The sequence below is a fragment of the Rattus rattus genome, chromosome 7, assembly GCF_011064425.1.
Source record: "Rattus rattus isolate New Zealand chromosome 7, Rrattus_CSIRO_v1, whole genome shotgun sequence".
In the NCBI taxonomy this organism is placed as follows: domain Eukaryota; kingdom Metazoa; phylum Chordata; class Mammalia; order Rodentia; family Muridae; genus Rattus; species Rattus rattus.
Window position 1 is genome coordinate 50,032,220 of NC_046160.1, and position 20,587 is coordinate 50,052,806.

The window sequence follows — 20,587 nt, forward strand, 5'->3', positions numbered from 1 at the left end:
AACTGCCTACAACCAGTATCTGTGCCTGCCTATAACGCCCGCCTAGAGTGAGGTGGGCCTGGGAACTGGCCTCTGATCCACAGAATAAAGCAGTGAGGAGTTGGTGCTTGGCTATGAAGGGAGAGTGCTCTAGTCGTGTTGGGTGTTTGCTTCTTCTGCTGTTGGAAGAGCCTCTGTGGAGAAGTTTCTGTGAGAAGAAAAAACTGAATGGAACAGCCCACAGTGAATGCAGTGAGCACTGAGTTTGAGAGGGGATCATTTCTAAAAGGGCCTAGGGTCACTGCAGTCCTGAAAGAGACCCAGGGACACATGGTCACCAGGATCTACTAGGTAAAACTGCTCTCAGGCCTCTAAACAGTGCATGACAATGAAATGCATTTCCAGGAGAATTAGTTCAGGAATCTTCCAGAATGTACTTCCTGAAAGGATACAGTTTCCATTTTCAGACATAATTTGTTCCCTTTTGCCACAAAGAGATATGTAACAAATCAGCCTGTCTAATACTGCATCTCATTTGGATATACCCCAATAAGATAATCTTATTTCTACTTCTAGAGTTTACCAAATGAGCCAAATAAACTCTTTAAAAATAATTTTGTTTTCGAACTTAGACTTTGAAGATACTATTTTTATGACCGTCATAACTTTCATAAATGACTAGTTCTAAGCAGTAAAAGAACAAGTAATATTGCAAGTGAAAACAATTTTGTCGAGAGAGAGAGAGAGAGAGAGAGAGAGAGAGAGAGAGAGAGAGAGAGGCCTGATTATTCTGAACAGAGCTTCGCAGGTTTCTCCTATCAGAGCTGGTGTTGCATATTGGGGGGGGGGGTCATGATCAGTGCTGTAGAAAGAGTCATATGTTCACTCAGTTACCCTAGTTAAAAACTACGTACTGATGGAAACCAAGGCTAACCTCCTCCAATCTCGCTTTATGTTTTCGTTTGTTCATCCCTTTGCTTCTTTCTTTAATGTTTAGCAGCATACAATACCTGTAGACAAACTTTTGACTACTTCATGGGTTCCCTTCTACCACCCTTCCCTACCCTTATACCTTTCAAGCCCCCAACACTCAGTAGGAATAAAAGAAGGCTAGAGGGGAAAGGGGGCATCCATCTTGTCAGACTACTTCCTGTTGCCCAGGAGTGTCGAGTTCCTTAAGGCAAGTTTGATCTTCACTGTCAGTATATCTTCAACCGTCACCAGCAACCCACAACCAGTAGCTACAGGAGCAGGGGCTGCAGCTGCCACCACTCTTGGGGCTCTGGCATTTTTATACCCTCTCAAGAGTCCCCAGAATTCCAAACATCATACTTGTAAATCTGGCAAATCACCCCTCCTGCTGGAGCGTGTGGCAACCATAGCTACTGTGGACAATCTGAAGCAGCCCCATATCCCACACCTGGGATTAAAGCAAGACCATATTCCTATAACATTTGTGTATTTAAAGAAACTAACGTTCTCACTACATCGACCTACCTATCCTGTGAAAATCCTGTGCTCGTGAAGGGTGATACCAAATAAAACTTCAGGATAGAAAAGAGATTCAGTCTTCGGACACAAAGATATCTTAGGCAGATGTTGGACTTGTTTATGTATTTACTAGCAAAGGGACTTGCAATAATTACAAAGATTCGGAATCCAGAATGTTCCTAGATACCCTTCAGAGTGCACATAAAGGCCTTCAAAGCCGACAACAAAACCCACCATAGCATTTAACCCACCAAATACAGTATATTAGAGATGTAAGAGTTATTTACATCATTTAATTTAATGTTGATACAAGGCTTTGCTTTTTAGTTTCATATCTTGCTTTGGAGGATTTATAGGACTTTCATAAGTCACAAACAATTACTAAACAAAAACGTGCAGAAATGCTTTGTTAACTTCATTTTTACTGTCTGACTTCCTTATCTGTAGTAACATAAAAGTTGGAATTCAGAAACAGAGTCAATGTGACAGAGCCTAAACTCCAGTCTTCAGAGTTGCCCTCTGTGGCTCTGCCAACCGCCAGAGTCCTTTCTAGTGTTCCCACTTATAAAAGTGCTAAGAAACTTAAGCATTGTTTCCAAACTCCTATTGCCTGTGATCCACAGCACCACAAGACTGTTAGCGAGAAATAAAAATGAGAGCACCCAGCCTGGTGCTGGTGGCGCACACCTTTAATCCCGGTACTCCAGAGGCAACCAGACCTCTGTGAGTTCAAGGCCAGTCTGGTCTACAGAATGAGTCCCAGGAAAGTCCCGGATACACAAAGGAACTCTGTCTCAGAAAAACAAAACCAAAGACAAAAAGAAAGAGAAAGAAATCTGTAGACTAAATTCTACAGCACCTTGCCCTGTTGACATGTTCCCGTTTATCAGTGCTGCTGTTGTCATAATCTCTTTCTGGCTAAATTGAGCTCTCTTCTGGTTGCTTTTTATTTTATATTTATTATGATACCTAAAAGGAGATTAACATTGCCTCTGTAAACTATAATAACTCTAGGAAATAATTTATCAGTGAACTAAATAAAAATAGTACCGTAAAAATGTACGTAATACATGGAAAAGAGAAAAGCCAACTAGATTCGGGTTTCAGATTGAACATGTATCAGAGTGAGACCTGCAGTGTCACTGGCAAAGCCAGCACACTCTCCGGTTCTCCATCTCTGCATACATTGGCTCTGTCTGGAGGCTTATTTGATTGGTTGAGATAGGACCTCATTATTTACATCAGGCTAGTCTCAAACTCATAAGCTTCCTGCCTTGTCTCACGAATACTGAAAGTATAGGCAAGTTCTACCATGGCTTGCTTCACACAATGGTTCTGAATTCTAAATTTTACAAATATAGCATCTGAGCCTTTAAATCTTTACATACATTGTCAAATTCTATATAGCTGCTTCTGTAGTGCAGATCCAAACAGACATTGATCCATCAAAATGGTCATATGTTCTAAAAACTCTTTAACCATGAAACCATATATGTGTTCAGTCTTGAATATCTGATGTTTAACAAGTCATATGCACAGTAGAAAACTACAGGGCTTTATAAAGTTTATAGGCCTTAAAAGTTTTATTATAGTTCATACTTAAAAATTATAGAGAATGTATATTTCTAAATATTTACATGACGAATCACTTATAACATATTTTAGACATCAATAAAATAAGTCTGAAAACTGTTATTGGCTTAAAACATTCATGCCCTAAATATTATATTTTAATTCATAACTATATAGACACAGACTTTCAGATAATTTGAATGCATTCCTCCAATAGAATTTTATTTTACAGCTCAGTGACTTCTACAGCAAAGTTGGACTAACACTAATTAAGAACAAGATTCTCTTTTTGAAGACAGTGTTTCAAACTGTTGATCGTCATATTCCAGACATCCAAGTGATGTATGGGCTTACCAATGTGTGCCAACATCATGGAAGAGAGCAACCGACCAATGTACCCTGAGAGGCTTTACAGCCCTTTTCTCTGTTTCACATTGGGTAGCTTATGGAAACCTGGCTTCGCGAGTCTCAGCTCAGAAACATGGAGATCTGTCTGAGAGCAAGCAATGGACTCTTAAGCACACTTTCCCACCAGGGAATCCTGTCAGGTACAGAGATGCAGAGAACCTATTTACACCTCACCGCGTAAGTACGCAGAGCATGATGGGTAGTGGAGTGCTCTATAAAGGCTGCTGGATTCAGCAGGTAAAAGTCACGAGGTACAAAGTTAAATTCAAACTGCATAAAAGCAATTTACAATGCATGTGTGACCCATGTCATATTTGAGATGCACTTAATACCAAACACTATTCATGGTTTAGGAATTATACTTACACAAGGTACCCAACGTTTTACCTAACAGCACCATTCTCCTCTGTAAAGCTGGCCGCAGTCCATGTGAGTCATGGAGTTTTAAGTTTCCAGAGATTGGATATGCTCTTTGTTTCTTCCATTTAGAGCTTTACCTTAAATAAATTTTATTTCACATTTGCACGCTGTGGTGTTAGCATTCATCCATGATGCTATATGTTACAAACATGGAAAAGGGTTTATTTATAATTTCTACCATATTTATATACCATAACCAAACATTACAGTATGTTGAGGAGGAAATATTACTAACCAAGGACATCGACCTAAGTTCCTATTCTACCAGCTCTCTGTCGCTAAGCAAGAATATTTATCTCTTTAGGCCTCGGATGGTTTGGCTTTCAGAGCCTCTACAGTTTCAACGTTTTGGATTTCCAGGATCCCATGTAAACTAGAATGCATCACCTTTTTAAGGACTAAACTGGGGTCATGTTTAAATATTTTAGAAGCAAAGCTACATAGAAGTTAAAGAACATTAAAGGGCTAGCTATAAAATTGTCTTTCTATTGTCAAGACTCACTCACTTGTCCAGAAAAGCTAATGTCACTCTTAGCTCGAGTTATCTTCCTACCACACACATCCATGTAGTGTTGCAAATGCCCCACCATGCCTGTATTGATAACGATCATTATATTAAGTTAAAATTTACCTATTTAAAACATATACCTGCAGGCTAATGACAGACCTTAGGTAATTTGACAAATTGTCGCTGTTTGTAAGAATTCACTATTTTGCTGATTGCTCTCTCACACATATACTTTAAAAGATTTATATTTATACTTTACATTTGCACACAAATAGGAGTGTTGTACATGCACACATGTACGCAGGTGTGTGCACGTACCAGAAAAGGGTTTCAGGTCACTTGGAGCTGGCATTACGTAGATGTTTATACCCAAACTCAGAATCTCTGCATGCTCTTTTAAACAATGAGTCACCGCTCTACGTTCTATCCATATGCAAGTTCAAATATCTGTGAGTACATGGAAAGCCAATAATGAATCAAATTTATTCCAAACCATGCCAAAAGCAACTGTCAGACTTACTAAATCATCTCCATGAGACCTCAAAGACAAAATGATAAAGTAGTTAGAGGTCTAATGACAGCTATGTATTGCAAAAAAGGCAATTCAACTTCTTATTTAAATGTTGTTTGAAATCCCATTCCTTTGTACAAAGAGTGATTAGGAGCAAAGCATCTTGCCTTCCACTTATCTAATTGGCTGCTCCTCGCACACTAACAAATGCTTTTCTCTAGTTAAGTGCTATGCTCTATCAGACTCTAGATGCCAGGCATTCACTTTAAGTGTTTAAATTACATGTACTGGTAGAAAGCACTTGATTACCAATATTATGAAAATGACGTAAAATTAAGCAATCTCAGATTTGCCACAGGGCATGGGACATAATTTTATAGGGTTTCCCATAATATAGAAGAACTCTGTTACATCTGAAGTTTAAATCCAATTTGGAACATAGTTACACATTTATCTGAAGGGCTTTTGTATACTGCATCTGACAGTCTTACGTGAACTACCTAATAGTTGATATTTGCCAGCTTACTACTTTCTTTTGGGGTTTTGTTTCCTTAATTTTCTGGAGGTGGGATTTCATATATGAACACCATATTTACACCATATTTTTACCTGCCCAACAAGTACACAAAATCTACCAAGGACATAACCTGCTGAGGTCATTCAGTGTCGTTCATGTGTAAGTATGTTTAGGGCTATTTATAATTAGATAACCTATTAGGGAGTTTGGACCTGGAGAAAACTGATTTTCCCTCTCTTAGCAGGCAATGATTACTCTTCATCTAAGAGTGGGACCTTGTGAAATCCCCTCCAATCAGGCTGCTATGTCAACTGTAATTACCAGTACGCATGTCCCATTTAGGCAGCCATATTGTTAAAATATCATGGGTGTAACTTTCCTGCCATGTCTAGAAGACACTATCTAGCAGCAGATACCACGATCCTCTGGCTCCTAGAATCTTTCTTTCCCATCTTCCAGGATTTCCCTGAGCCTTAGATATAGGAATTAAACTATAGATACATCAATTGTGGCTGCTGTCTGTTTGGATTCAATGCCTGCTCAACAGGAGGAAATTTATGTCTGACAATAAATCGAGTCACATCTCTGTGTCTGGAGTAGTCATAGACCCGAGAAGACAATCTACTATTGCCATTCTCCTAAATGAATACAATCTCTAACTGTACTGTGGTGTTCCCCTCTTGTTCCCGCAGGTAAGTGTAGCCCTCACACTCAGTAAAGAAGTCTCCATTTGTAATTGACGGATATTGTTACAGAGATCCACAACTGGTCAGAATACAGTGCTTCCACCTTTTCTCTAAACATTTGTTTTGATTTTTATTTTCATTTTTAATTTTTATTTGATTTATGTAATATGTGAGACACATTATATCCCATGAAGAAATAAGTAAATCCATGTGTATATGTGTGCATATCTGGGAGTGTATGCGTGTTCTCCTGAGTGCGGCACACATGTGGGGATCTGAGGACAACTTTAAGTGTTAGTCCTTCCATTTACCTTGTGTGAGACATTGTGTCCTCCCACTGTGTGTGCCAGGCTAGCTGGCCTAAACATTGCTGTAGACTCTCCCATCTCCATGTCTTCCTCCCCTCTGAGAGCACTATGGTTACTGAGCAGTTCTACAGCATCAGTTCTGACCCAGGTTTTTGGGATTCAAACTCAGGTTTTTAATCTTGAGTACAAAAGCTTTCTTCTCCTGAACCCTCTCAGGAGCCCCAGATGAATAATTTTCCCGTCATAATTTTCTGCACCATTAACATCCATTTGCTTTATCGAAATCACTTTCCTGCTATTAGAAGTATGAAAACATGTATTCTATAAATATCGATGAATTACATACCTGTGAGTGATTTAGGAGGACTCCACTTAATAGAATATTCCTTCCTTTTGCTTCCTTTGCTAATTCCCTGATCCACATCAGGTTTTCCATCTCCTGAGCGAGCGGCACTACCGTGAAATCAAAGCAACACACCTGAAAAAGGCAAGCACAGTGCTGTTCTCTTCAGCCTTCCTCTTGACAAGAGAGAAGTAAAGGTCAACACGACATTTATTAATTTTGTTGATACATATTAATAATTTCCAATGCTGTTGGGGCAATACACACCTAGCATGTGAATCACTCCTACCTTTTAAATATGTGGTAAATACTCAATGGAGATACAACATTGAAAAATATGCTATCGTTCTGCTGAAAATCATACCAATTATATAAAAATATGATTCCACTAAGTTTAACTCATAATCTATAAAAAGGTTCATTATTTCTTAGCCAATTAAAGGTTAATAAAATTCAAGGGAGTCAATGTGTACAGTATCTTGGAGTACCTGACATGTCTAATAAATAATAACCTATATAAAATAAATCCTGTGAGACATCATTTTTAGCAATATCAGTATTTAAGAAAATATGGCATAAGGGGGTTGTCCACTGGGAATTTGACCATGCTCTAATGAGTATATTGGTAACATAAACCAGACTTAGCAGTTTGTTTTTTCTTTTTTATGGGGAGGGTCCAAGGGTTGAAGCGTAGACCTGGGAAGAATGGGAAGCAAGAGTGATCCGGGTACATCGTGTCCAATTCCCAAATAATCAATAAATTCTAATTTAAACAATTTAATTAAAATTTAATTAATTTTAAGGGATCTCAGAGTGATCCTTCAAGACAATTTGTTAAGTGGAAACATAAATCAATGGTTCTCAACTTGTGGATGGTAAACCCTGCAAGGGTTGAAGGTCTCTTACTCAGTGTTGCCTATGACCATTGCAAAACACAGGCATTTGCATGATGAAGCCTTACAGTGGCAAGATTACAGTTACGAAGTAGCAATAAAATAAGTTTATTGCTGGGGTCATGACAACATGAATGGTATTACAGAGTTGCTCCATTTAGGAAGGTTAAGAAGCTCTGGTATAAATGGTGCAAAGACCACTAAGAAACATGTGTGTCCTTCTGAAATAACGAATTGAAAATTTTTCCTGAGTATTAGGAATTTCCCTATTACATATGCTTACTAACCAGAAACATTTAAAGTGTACATTCTCCTCATGCCCCTAAATGGACACAACCCTTCTGTCCTGCTCTTCCCAATGGAAATACATTTCATAAGAAACATATATTGTATTGTGTTCCTTCTATCACATAAAGGAATGAATTTTTTCATCCTAATGATGTATTTTTTTCAGGTAAAAATATCTATATAAAGCTCTGTATTTTACTAGAGATTAAGCCTAGGGCTAGCAGCATGCATACGACTTTTGAGCTATGTCCCAAGTCCTATAATGGTTATTTTAAAGAAACTCATACAATGATTTTTAGTACATATTTGTTCAATAGATGTTCAACAATGTTTTGACATTAAATGATTTGACATTAATGATTTGACATTAAACATAGTTAATAGAAAACATGTACATATAGCTATTTCCTTTTAAAATTTAATGATATAAGTACAATTATATGCCAAAGAAATAAATAATATGACATTCTACAAAGAATCTAAAATTTAAAAAGGCAAATGTTTTTCAAGAACGTTAAAAGCAGAAAGGCTTTCCAATGAGCTATCCAGCTGAGTAGTAGAGGGTGAGAGCATGTGACTTTGGAACTTTCGGCTCTTCTCTACTTCTCTGACAACTCATAAAGGTAGGATTTCCATTGTCTTATGACGTAATGCTGCTTATGGTAAAAAAATGCGTCCAGTGTAGTGAGCTGTAACACGGCCCAAAGTGTCTAAGTACTGTAAAGGCTAGACTTTCCACCAGTGGAGTGTAGCCTGTAAATTTGAGCTTGGTATGCAGGCCCTCAATGCCCGCCCACTACCTATACCAAGAGATGTTGGTTCCCATTTAGAAGCCCTATAAAGCATGGCTCACCCACCATCTTAAAATGGATGAATTGAAGAGGTTCTTTTATATCACTGATCAAACCACCTCTACAAAATCTCCTTCCTTTGGGCTTGCAATATTTAAGTGAACTGGAATTGCTGGTGATAGGCTTTCAAAGAAAAGGCAAGCTAATTTACCAAACTCCAGACAATCGCAAAAATTTTACTCATGGATAGAACTTAAAGTCCGGGGGTTGACTAAAGGATATAAAATGCGCTTCAATAGTGCTGTCACAGACTGTAGGCCTTAAAACAGGCCCGCTTGCTGAAAAGACCACTCCTGTATGATGCAGAAGGCTTCAGAGTACAATTAGACTTTCAAATCTGCATAAGTCCCAGTATCCTGTGGACACTGTAAAATTGTGCTGGCTGAAATGTCACCCGTAATTAATGAGTGAACTAGCAAATGGCTTATGTACTTAACCTTGGACAGCTCCATGGGTGGCAAGGGCTCTGGATCCCAATGTTTGCACAAGCCCATCTGTGCCTCCTGTCCCTACACTCAATCCCACACATGCTTTAAATTTCTTGAGTGACCTGCTAATATATCACTGGTCCCAGATGAATTCCAATTAATTTTTAATCATTTAAAATGGGATTTTCATTCATCTCTAAGGACAGGTACATTTGTTAGAGGGGCAGAACTAAATATTAAGTATAATAAAACTCCAATTGGCCACTCTTAATCCCATTGTTTGCCTTTCCAGGAAAGCTAGAGAAAGAAGTCAAGATTTGTGGTACGAGAGGAAAGACACTGTTTATTTGACTAAGACAAAACTTAATTTCTGGAGCTTAAATGTATCCAAACAGCACATTGCTCAAAGCCAGCAAATGTGGAGGAAGGGCGGTCAGGGGGGAAAAAAGGACTGGAAATTATCAAATAAATGACTTAGAAGAAAACAGATTCAGACCAGTCATTTTGACATAATAGATACTATTAAATGATCCACATGTGTACAAAAAGTAAATGGGTAAATTAGGTTCAGCATAGCCAAAATGCGACTTTTCAAGAGTGCATGGGGTACATCCAACAGCTGGTGGAGGAGGCCAGCTTCTAAGCAGATCAAAGCAGGGTTTATCTCCAGGATCAGATGAAATCTTCAAAAACATCTAACTTGCTTCAACTATTTAAGAGCTATATGAAATCTATTAATAAAAATTATTTTAATTTGATGAACTTACTCCAAAAAACAATTAAAAGAAACAAAGGACAAACACCTCACAGTGAACTGACTCACTGAGAGCGAGTCTCAATGTCTTCATGAAGAGCAAGACAAAACTTTGATAAATCAGTACAAATTAAGGTACGAGCTATGAAGGAAACCGAGATCAAATGCTTACCAACTGCCTTTGTAAATCTTTCCAAGCCACCACCAAGCCTAGGAGACTGGGTAAATAATGGCTTCCAACAACAAACAGTAAATAAGAAAAAATTTTAATGAAAATGTTAACTACCCAGAATTTCAAATTTTCTTTTGATTTAAATATTCTTAAGAATGATGCTATACTGGAATACACCCTGTTAATATATCTTTATCTGATTGGTCAAAGTAACAGAACCAAAACTTGGTACTTTAAACAGTCAAGAGAAAAAAAAATTAAAAGCTTTTACTAAAATTTACAAGATGGATTTTTTTAAATTATTTCACAAAATGGTCTGCCTTATAAAAATATAATTTTAGAGCTGTAGTTCAGTTCCCAGCACCCACAGTGAACAGCTTATGAGAGCCTATAACTTTTGTACTAGATGATCCAATTCACTCTCCTCATCTCAACACACAATTGCACTAACGTGAGCCCATACACACATGCATGCGCGCGAACACAAACACACACAAACACACACACACACACACACACACACACACACACACACACACACACACACACACACACAAAGGGGGAGATGTTTTGAATTAGATTTTGAATTTTTAAAATTAGTATTGTGTATGTGTGTTTTCCCGACATGTATGTCTGTGTACCATGTGCATGCAGTGCCCACGGAAGCCAGTGTGGCCATCAGATCCTCTACAACTGGAATTACATATAAGTGAATGCCACCATGTGAGTGCTAGGAATAAAACAGGGTCCTCTGAAAAAGCAGCCAGCGGTTTTAGTCATGGAGTCGTCTCTCCTGCACACAATCTTTTTTTTTTAACGAACATAACTTTGCCATTGAATATATAGTAAAATGATCTTAGGCATTATACACAACTGCAGTAATTATCAACACAGTTGGAACATCTGGAATAAACATTAGAAATGGAAATTAAAAGCAACACTAGTAATTGAGATGAGGCATTTTATATATACATAGCATTAATTTTATTTTTTTTCTCTAGAAAAAGTCATCAGAGACGATAACCTGCCAAAGTAAGAAGCAACAAGGTTGAGTCTTCAGGTTTCCTATACTATGTATACTCAAATGTTCCTTCTCTTTCGGAGGGTCAGGATTGTGAGCCTTCAGGTTTCCTATATAATGTATATTCAAACGTTCCTTCTTGTTATGGTTAGGCCTTGGAAAACTGCCCTTAGGAAATGGAAATGTCATTAAGTGAAAATGTATTTAATATAGCCACAGCCAGATATTACAGCTTAACACCTCCGTAGAGCATCAGTCTTTGTCTTGTGCAGACACATGTCTGGTGGGAAGCAGGCACCCAACACTGAGAGCATGGTGCTGCAGTATCAATGACACACTGGGACAGAAAAACAAAAACACAAAACAAATGCAGAACTCAACAAAGGGTTTCTACTGAACCAATAACAATACCAGTCACAGAAAGTTTAAAACTCTCATGTCGAAACGTCTTAAGTTGGAGCAATCTGCATATTTTTGTGACTTGCCGAAGTTTTTGTTTTATATCATGAAACTTAAAAGTTGTCTGGATAAGCATTATGTGATTTTTATAAGCAGGTTAATTTTTTGAAGTCTACTCATCAATCAAAGAGGCTGTATGTATCAACCTCAAGTCCACTATACACTACCTTGAATGTGTAGGAAAAGATCCATGCATAGCTACACTTGTAAATGTTTTTTTAACATATTTGCTGAGTTAATATAATTCAAAATGGAAAACATTAAGTGTGCTTTTCAGAAAATAAGGTATCTGGATTATAATGAGAAAAGATAATGTGTTCAAAGGCCCAGAAACCCCAAATGTAGGTACATGGTATATCTAAGCCGTACTATGAAAGCTACTACAAGCATTCTGAGCCTTCATCTGAGGTACATGTGGATTCATCAAATAACCTCAATCAGTATAATTATTTAATCTTTTAAGTTAACAATCATAGTTTAAAACTTCAATAATTTGAAAGACATTCTTTAGACTTTTGTGGTTTATAATGGAAACACTCTGTGAGCAGTTGAGAACACGTGCTCTTTGACGGTTTGAGGACTGACTCAGTATGTCTGTTCATTCGATCTAGGGAACCATTTAAGTTTGGTGTTTCTACATGATCTATCCACTGCTTGACATGCAGAATGTATCGAATTCCCTAACACTGCACTGCACTCCCTCTTTTCTGTCAGGTCCATTCATACTTACTTTATAAACTCTGATGCTCTAATGCAGACTATAAATGTATTCACAAGTACATAATTTTGCTAAAATGCCTCCTTCATTATGATTGATACCATGCTCATTGACAAATATTTAATTCACAGTGACGATGGATAAGTTGAGTCACTTATTTCTTGTTTCATATTTATTTTTTTGCTCAAATGCTTCTCAATTCAAGCTGTCTCTCCCCACATGGCATTCCTCAACCATATGAACCTACACATCCCCGCCAGATTCCCTCATTCTTGTCCCCACATGGCCCCAATCCACACATAAAATCTATTTTATTTCCCCCTCTCAGAGAGATCCATATCACTGTCCCCCCATCCCCTCCTCTATTCCCAACCTCTATGGGTCTATGAAATGTAAGTTGGTTGTTATTCACTTAATAGCTAGTTCCACACATAAGTGAATACATATCATATTTGTCTTTCTGGGTGTGGGTTACCTCACTCGGGATGCTTTTTGTTTTATTTTGCTTTGTTTTGTTTTGTTTTTTTCTAGTTCCATCCATTTGCCTGCAAATTTCAGATGAAAATTTTTAAGAGCTGAGTAATACTCTGTTGTGTAAATGTACTACATCTTCTTTATCCATTCTTTTGTTGAGGGACATCTAGTTAGTTGGTTTCCAGTTTCTGGCTATTATGAATAGAACAGCATTGAAAATAGCTGAGCAAGTGTCCTTGTGGTAGGATGAGAGAGGACACCGTGGACTTGTTCCTGATTTTAATAAAATTGCTTCACTTTGCTATTTAAATTTCTGTTGGCTGTGGGCTTTCCTCAGGTTGCCTTTATTGTGTTTATGTATGTCTACTGCATCCCTAATCTATGCGAGACTGTTACCAGGAAGCAGTGTGAGAATTTTTTCAAAGGCTTTTTCTGCATCTAATGTAATGATCATGTAAATTTTGTCTTTTGGTTTGTTTTTATGTTATCTAGTATGTTGAACCACAGGGACATCTCTTTGGTGAAGCCTACTTAATCATGGTGGAGGACATTTTTAATGTGTTCTTGGATTCAGTTTGCGAGTATTTTATTGATTATTTTTAAATGTATGTTCAAAAAAGGAATTGGTCTGTAATTCTTTCTTTCTTTAGCCTTTATGTGATTTGACTATCAGTGTAATTGTGGATTCATAAAATGAATTGGGCCACGTTCATTCTGTTTATAATTTGAGGAGTATTGGTGTTAAAAGTCTAGTAGAATGCTAAAAACCATCTGACCTTAGGGGTGTTGTTGTTGTTGTTGTTGTTGTTGTTGTTGTTGTTGTTGTTTTGTCTGGGAGACTTTTAACTAGAGGTTATAGTTCTATTTAATTGTTTATCTGATCTTGACTTAACTTTGGCAAGCGCTACCTATTGAGAAAATTACCATTTCTTTTAGATTTTTCAATGTTCTGGATTACAGGTTTTTAAAGTATGTCCTCATGATTTTCTGGATTTCTTCAGTGTCTGTTATATTTTTATTTTTATTTTTGATTTTGTTAATTTTGATCTTCCTCTCTGCCTTTTAGTAAGTTTGGACAAGGGGTGGCTTATCATGTTGATTTTTCTCAAAGAACCAAATAGAAACAAACAGTACAATATAAGGAATCAATAAAAGACAGTTAAAGTTTCCACTGCAGGGAAAAGACTCCATTACTCAGGTACCTTTTATAAAGGCAAACATTTAATTGGGGTTGGCTTACAGTTTCAAAGGTTTAGTCCATTATGGTGGGAAGCATGGCAAGCAAGCACTGTTCTGGAGGAGCCGAGTTCTACATCCTGATCTGGAGGCAACCTGGAGGAGACTGAATTCCTTACTGGGCAGAGCTTTAGTATAGAAAACCTCAAAGCCTACCCTATACTTCCTCCAACAAGGCCATACTTCCTAATACTGTCACACCCTATGGCTAAGCATTGAAACACATTAATCTATCAGAGCCATACTTATTCAAACAGCTGTACCCACATTTCCTATATGTTTGTGTCAGTAAATCTAACATTTTCTCTGACCAATATATCCATTTCACCTATCATATGTCTTCAGTGGAGTCAGTGGAAGATTCTCTTTTACATCTTTTATATTTTGCTGATGAAGCTTGCCTCTGTAGTTTCTGTTCAAATTCCAATATTCTTCATTTCCACAATTCTCTCAGGTTATGTTTCCTTTATTGATTCTATTTCATTTCCAGGTCTTGAACTGTTTTGTTCATTTTCCTCCACTGTTGGTTTGAGTTTTCCTGGATTTCTTTAAGAGATTTATTCATTTCCTCTGTAATCTTTCTTCATGCAGACGGTTTAAGGATCTTTTTCTTGTGCTTCAGATTCATTGAAATATTTGGGGCCTGCTCTGATAGGATAGTTGGCTCCAGTTGAGACATATTGCACTGGATTTTTTATTTTATTTTATTTTTCTCACACTGGCATCTAGACATCTGGAATTGGGATGATTATAGGTCTAGGTGCTAATTCTGGATTCGTCTTTATTGGGTGGATGTTTTGTTACTAGATTTCAGTTCCCTCTCTCAATTTTCAGAGAGTGTGATGGCTGTGTAGGAAACTTTCTTTGGACCTGACAGTTGTAGCCTCTCAAGGGTTCCAGGAAAAAGTGGGAACTGACATTTTGGAATGGCAATAGACTGCATGTCATAGAATGGGATTCATAAGAGGGAGGAGAACAAACTGTTCTACCATGGCCTGCTCATTTCATCTCCTTGGAAGGTGGGGGAACAGTGATGAGAGACCACCCATGGGGTCTGCTGTAGCACTGTGAATGAGATTGGGAAATTGGATATAGGGGGATAGAAGGAGCAAGGAAGACCTACTAACAGTCTATCTGCTTCAAGGCAGCAGTGGTCTGTGGTTAGCAGAGTTCCTGCTGGATTTTGGGGCTGGAATAAAGCAGCAAGTGGAGAAGGGGATGTTAGAAGTGTTGGAAGATCTGTGGGATCTACAGGAGATGTGGACAGTAGCAGAAGAAAGGCTGTAGCAGGTATTCTGTTGCAGAGACAAGGATGAGACTGGATGTTTGAGGTTGGAGAAGAAGGGGGACTGGTAAAGCTCTTCAGTTAGGTAGGCTGTTTCCCTGGCCTGCTCAGCTAACTTGTCCACAGAGAATGCCTGCTGGTGTTGCAGACTGGGATAATTAGGTGAGTTGAGGAAAGGTTGTAGGAGAAGAGCTTTGTAATCTATTGGCAATGGAGTCGTGTTTTCCACAACAGAACTGAGGAGTAGCTTTGGGGGAATTGGATTTGGAGGAGAAAACAAAGAAGTGTAGATCTGCTGCCAGCCTGCTTACTGCTGGGGGTTGTCGATTTGTCATATTGACATTTGTCCTTTGTCTTTCAGGGACTTTTTAGTTTCATGAGGTCCCACTTACCAGTTCTTGATTTTAGAGCCTCAGCCATTGGAATTCTGTTTACAAAATTTCTTCTCCATGCCAATGAGTTCAAGGCTCTTTCCCACTTTCTTTCTATTAGAGTGAGTGTATCTGGTTCTATTTTGAGGTCCTTGATCCACTTGGACTTGAGCTTTAGGCAAGGTGACAAATATTGGTCTATTTTCATTTTTCTACATACAGACAGCCAGTTAGACCAGTACCATTTATTGAAGATGCTTTTTTTTTTAACCAATGTATATTTTTGGCTTCTTTGTGAAAGATCAAGCATCCATAAGCATGTGGTTTATTTCTGGGTCTTTAATTCTTTTCTCTGTACTAGTACAATGCAGATTTTATCACTATTGCTCTGTAGTGAGCTTGAAGTCAGGAATGGTGAGTTCCCAAGAACTTTTTTATTGTTAGTAATTGTTTTTGCTATCCCAGGTTTTTGTTTTTCCATATGAAATTGAGCATTGATCTTTCCATGTCTTTGAAGAATTGGGTTGAAATTCTGATGGGGATAGCATTGAATCTGTAGATTGCTTTTGGTAGGTTGGCTATTTTTACTATATTAATTCTACCAACCCATGAGCATGGGAGATCTCTCCATTTTCTAAGCTCTTCTTCAACTCAGGTGACAGTACATGTTGGCAAGGATGTGGAGAAAAACGAACACTCCTCCATTGCTGGTAGAATTGCAAACTGGTACAACCACTCTGGGAATCAATCTAGTGGTTCCTCAGAAAATTGAAAATAGATCTACCTGAAGACCCAGCTATACCACTTTTGGGGATATACCTAAAACATGCCCCACCATGCCACAGTGGTATGTGTTCCACTGTGTTCAACGTGGCCTTATTTGTGATAGCCAGAAGTTGGAAAACACCCAGATAACCTACAACAAAAGAGTGGATATAGAAAATGTGATTCATTTACACAATGGAATACTACTCAGTTATTAAGAACCAGGACATCATGAGTTTTACAGGCAAATGGATGGAACTAGAAAATGTCCTGAATGAGGTAAGTCAGACCCAAAAGGACACACATGGTATGTACTCACTAATAAGCAGATTTTAGCCAAAAAATGTACAGAATAACCAGGATATAATCCACAGAGCTCAAAAAAGTTAACAAGTCAAACAGCCCAAGTGAGGATGTCTAAATCCCAATTGGGAGAAAAAGCAATCACAGGATTGGGGGCAGGTGGGAGGGAACTGGGTGGGAGAGGAGACAGAGAAAGGAAGAGGTGACAGAGAGGGGAAGAGATGAAGATGATCAGGTATTGGGGCAGAGGACCGGACTCAAGCCCTGAGGGACAGCAGAAATAATGGAAACAGTCAACCTCAGGATGTGGGGGAGGGAGGGTAAGAGAATCTCAGGACTCGAAAGGAGGGACCTCAGATGAAATGCCCAAGAGTAGAGAGAAGGAACTTGTAGAGTCCATATCCAGTAGAAAGATAGAGCATCAAGTGGAGGGATGGGGTTACCATCTCACAGTCAAAAACTCTGACCGATAATTTTTCCTGTCTAATAGAACTGCAGAGACAAAATTGGAGATGAGACTGAGGGCAGGGAGTTTCAGTTCAGGCCCAAATTGGGATCCAGCTCAAGGGGAGGCTGCAAGGCCTGACATTATTGCTAATGCTATGGTGTGCTTACAGACAGGAGCCTAGCAGTGCTGCCCTCTCAGAGGCCCAACAAACAGCTGAAAGAGTCAGATGCAGATAATATACCCAACCAATGGGCAGAAACCGGGGACCCCTGTGGTAGAATTATGGAAAAGCTTTAAGAATCTGAAAAGGTGGATGACCACATAGGAAGACCAGTAGTCTCAACTAACCTGGACCCCTAGGATCTCTCAGACACTGGCTGAAGCACCAACCAGGCAGCAGCTGATATGAGACTGTTGGATGGTAGATGGGGAGGGAGTGTGTGTGTAATGATTGTATTGTAAAAAAAATTAAGGAATAGTAATAATGAAAGTAAAAGAGAATTTCAAATTCATGTAATTCAATTAAAACCACACTACTCCCCTCCCACAAAAAAGAGTTTCCGTAGTTATGGTGTCTCTTCTCAGCAATGGAAACCCTAACTAAGAAACCTATGCACTTTAAAGAGATATCTTGGGGATGGAGAGGTAATTCAATTGTTAAAGCACTTCATGTTCTTGCAGAAGATCTAGGTTGGGTTCCCAGAACCCACACTGTAACTTCCAACCATCTGTAACTGCATTTCTAGGAAATCCAGTGCCCTCTTCTGACTCCCATGGACACAAGTCATAAATGTGTAAATACATATATGCATGCAAAACACTCATGCAAATGAAATAAATAATAAATCTAAAATTTTATGGATTGATTTATCATTTCCAGGAAGAATACAGACAACATAACAGGTATTGGCAAATTAAATCACAAGAAAGACTTCAAAATGTAAGTTTCCCCAGTTTGACTTTTTGGTGCCACAATTCACATCTTTTTATATTGTGCATTGGCTTAAATGACTGTAGGTATCACTTCTGTCACAAGCTTTATGTCAAAATGAAGTGAGCAAGGTCCTTGTGTTGGGGTGCTTATCACATCCATTTATAACTCAGCCACACAAAAAGTCTCAAAGCACAAGGGCATGGGCAGAAATGCATTCACATCCCTTGCTACTGTGTAACAAGACTGGCCTCCAGTTTGACTCCCAATTGAGTCCATCTTCCCATCTCATAAGTTTTAAACACTGACTGTAGGGTCATTGCTGCCACATTTTGGCTATCACAGGAATGGTCTACTAAGCTCTACTCACAAATTCTGAGCTCTCATTAACCCATGACTTCAAATTTTTCCAAATACCCATGGAACATTTCCAAAATTTTCTGAATGATGTCACTGGATGCAATAGCTATGCAGAAACACACACACACACACACACACACACACACACACACACACACACACACACACACACACCACCCTGTACTACCAACTGTTGGCATTATTTTTCTATCATACCGTGAGTAAAAACCCAACAAAAGGACTTTGCTAATAAGGAGAAGATGCTTCTCACATGTGGGATTAGGAAATTTAGTGGAAAAGTAGCTGACTTCAGCCGTTTGGGTCTGTGCACAGGCAGGATGCCAAGTTACACACCAATAACCTAACTTCTTGCAACTGAGCCCAACAAGTCCATGATATGTTGACCAGCCTTTAAGACATGAGCCTATGGAAGCCATTCCAAGAGAAACGGTAGTGCATACTTTGTACAGTTGCCCTCCTCTAAAGCAAGAGCTCCTAGGGCTTGCAGAGCCCAAGATATTCTCACCCTGGACAGGGATGACCTGCCAACTCCCCATATAAAGGAGTTAATTTCAGACAAAGGATTTTAGTTACTTCTTGTTTGAGAATGTACTAGAACAAGAATCTTCTATTAAATTATTTTTAAGATCCCATTTTCTCCTAATGATATATGTTTCAATTACTCAAAAAGTACAAGTATTGACATTACCCAAGCATCTTATGTGGGAAGGCAGATTGACTATGTGGCTTACTGCTGAACTGGGGATAATGGTATTTATGACGATCAACTCTCACAACTGCTGTGAGGATTAAAGGGGATCATTTATTTTTAAAAGAGAATGGTGACTCATTTCTTCAACCATCAATAAATGTCTGTTATGACTAATGTTGACATAATTACATTAATAATATGCATTAGCAGGTAACATTTATTAGGAGGGTTCTGACAGTTACAAATGGAGTGGTAATTCCATGTCCTCCAAATTTAAAGAGCAAGAAACACAAGATCCCTGATGGACTGTATTGTTTCACCATGCTGGGAACTCAGTCATGATCACACACACACACACACACACACACACACACACACTGATGAGGATAGCCGGTGGTGCTCTTCAGGGCTCTCTCAGCAGATTCTAGAGGAGTATTCTGTTTGGAGGACTCAATGATGTATATGTATTAGGTCCTGCCATTCAGAAAGGTCTTCAGTAAGGATGTGAGGGTTGGAGGGGGAGTTGCCTCATGATAAAACTTGCTGTGTTTCACCTCAGCAGTGACTCAAAAATAAGTCTTAGTTTCAGAATCCTATAAAATAAAACCTCTGGTGCCTGGAAAATTGAATTACATTCTGCTTTTCCGAGGATCACACATGAAATTGTTGCCAACAGCATTCCAGTGTAAGCATGTTCGCATAGAATGGTTCTTTGCACTACTCCAACATCTTCCCACACATTCAATAAAAACAATTCAGAGTCTGCAAAAATGTTCTATTTTTAGATCACTTCATTTTCTTATCCTCAGTGAACAGCACTTGGGTTTAATAATGTTCTGACCATTTTCTTGTCTCTGCTAGAGAATTGGTCTAAAGTCCATGGTTGCTTTGGGTTTTTGTTACGTTGACTGGTCTTCTCTTGTTTTAGTTTTCAAAATATAAAATATTGAAAAAGAAATAGTTCAAAAACATAGCCCATAATTCAGACACTATATAAGTCTTGATGATGACATTGGCTTATTAAATAATAATATATTTATGTGTAAGTAATGTATGCATACATTGTATGTAGTATCATTATATGAAATGCAAGATTTAAAGCATATTTAAATTCAAATATTAATGGAGCAATATATACACCAAATTTGCAATTATGGGAAATCTTCCCAAGTATACTGTGACAAAAATACTGGGATTATTGCCTGGGCACACAGCCTTCAGAACAAAAAACTTCTTCTTGGATGATTTCTATTTTGCTAGCAGTTCCCAATTTCATGGAACATAAAATCAACAGCTACACCTCTCTCTCCCATTACTAAAACAACAATCCTTATTTCCTTGTTTTTGTGAGTATTTCTCTTGCTGTTTGTTATTC

The 20,587-nt window shown here is 38.4% G+C and overlaps 1 protein-coding gene across 1 annotated transcript in view; it reads right to left on the reverse strand.

Moving 5' to 3' along the window:
* Crppa (CDP-L-ribitol pyrophosphorylase A) overlaps positions 1 to 20,587 on the reverse strand; it is a 257,449-nt gene that overhangs the window by 106,728 nt on the left and 130,134 nt on the right. Inside the window, exon 9 of the mRNA XM_032907659.1 lies at positions 6,747 to 6,878. Coding sequence (XP_032763550.1) covers positions 6,747 to 6,878 — 132 coding nt within the window. The remainder of the gene's footprint in view (positions 1 to 6,746; positions 6,879 to 20,587) is intronic.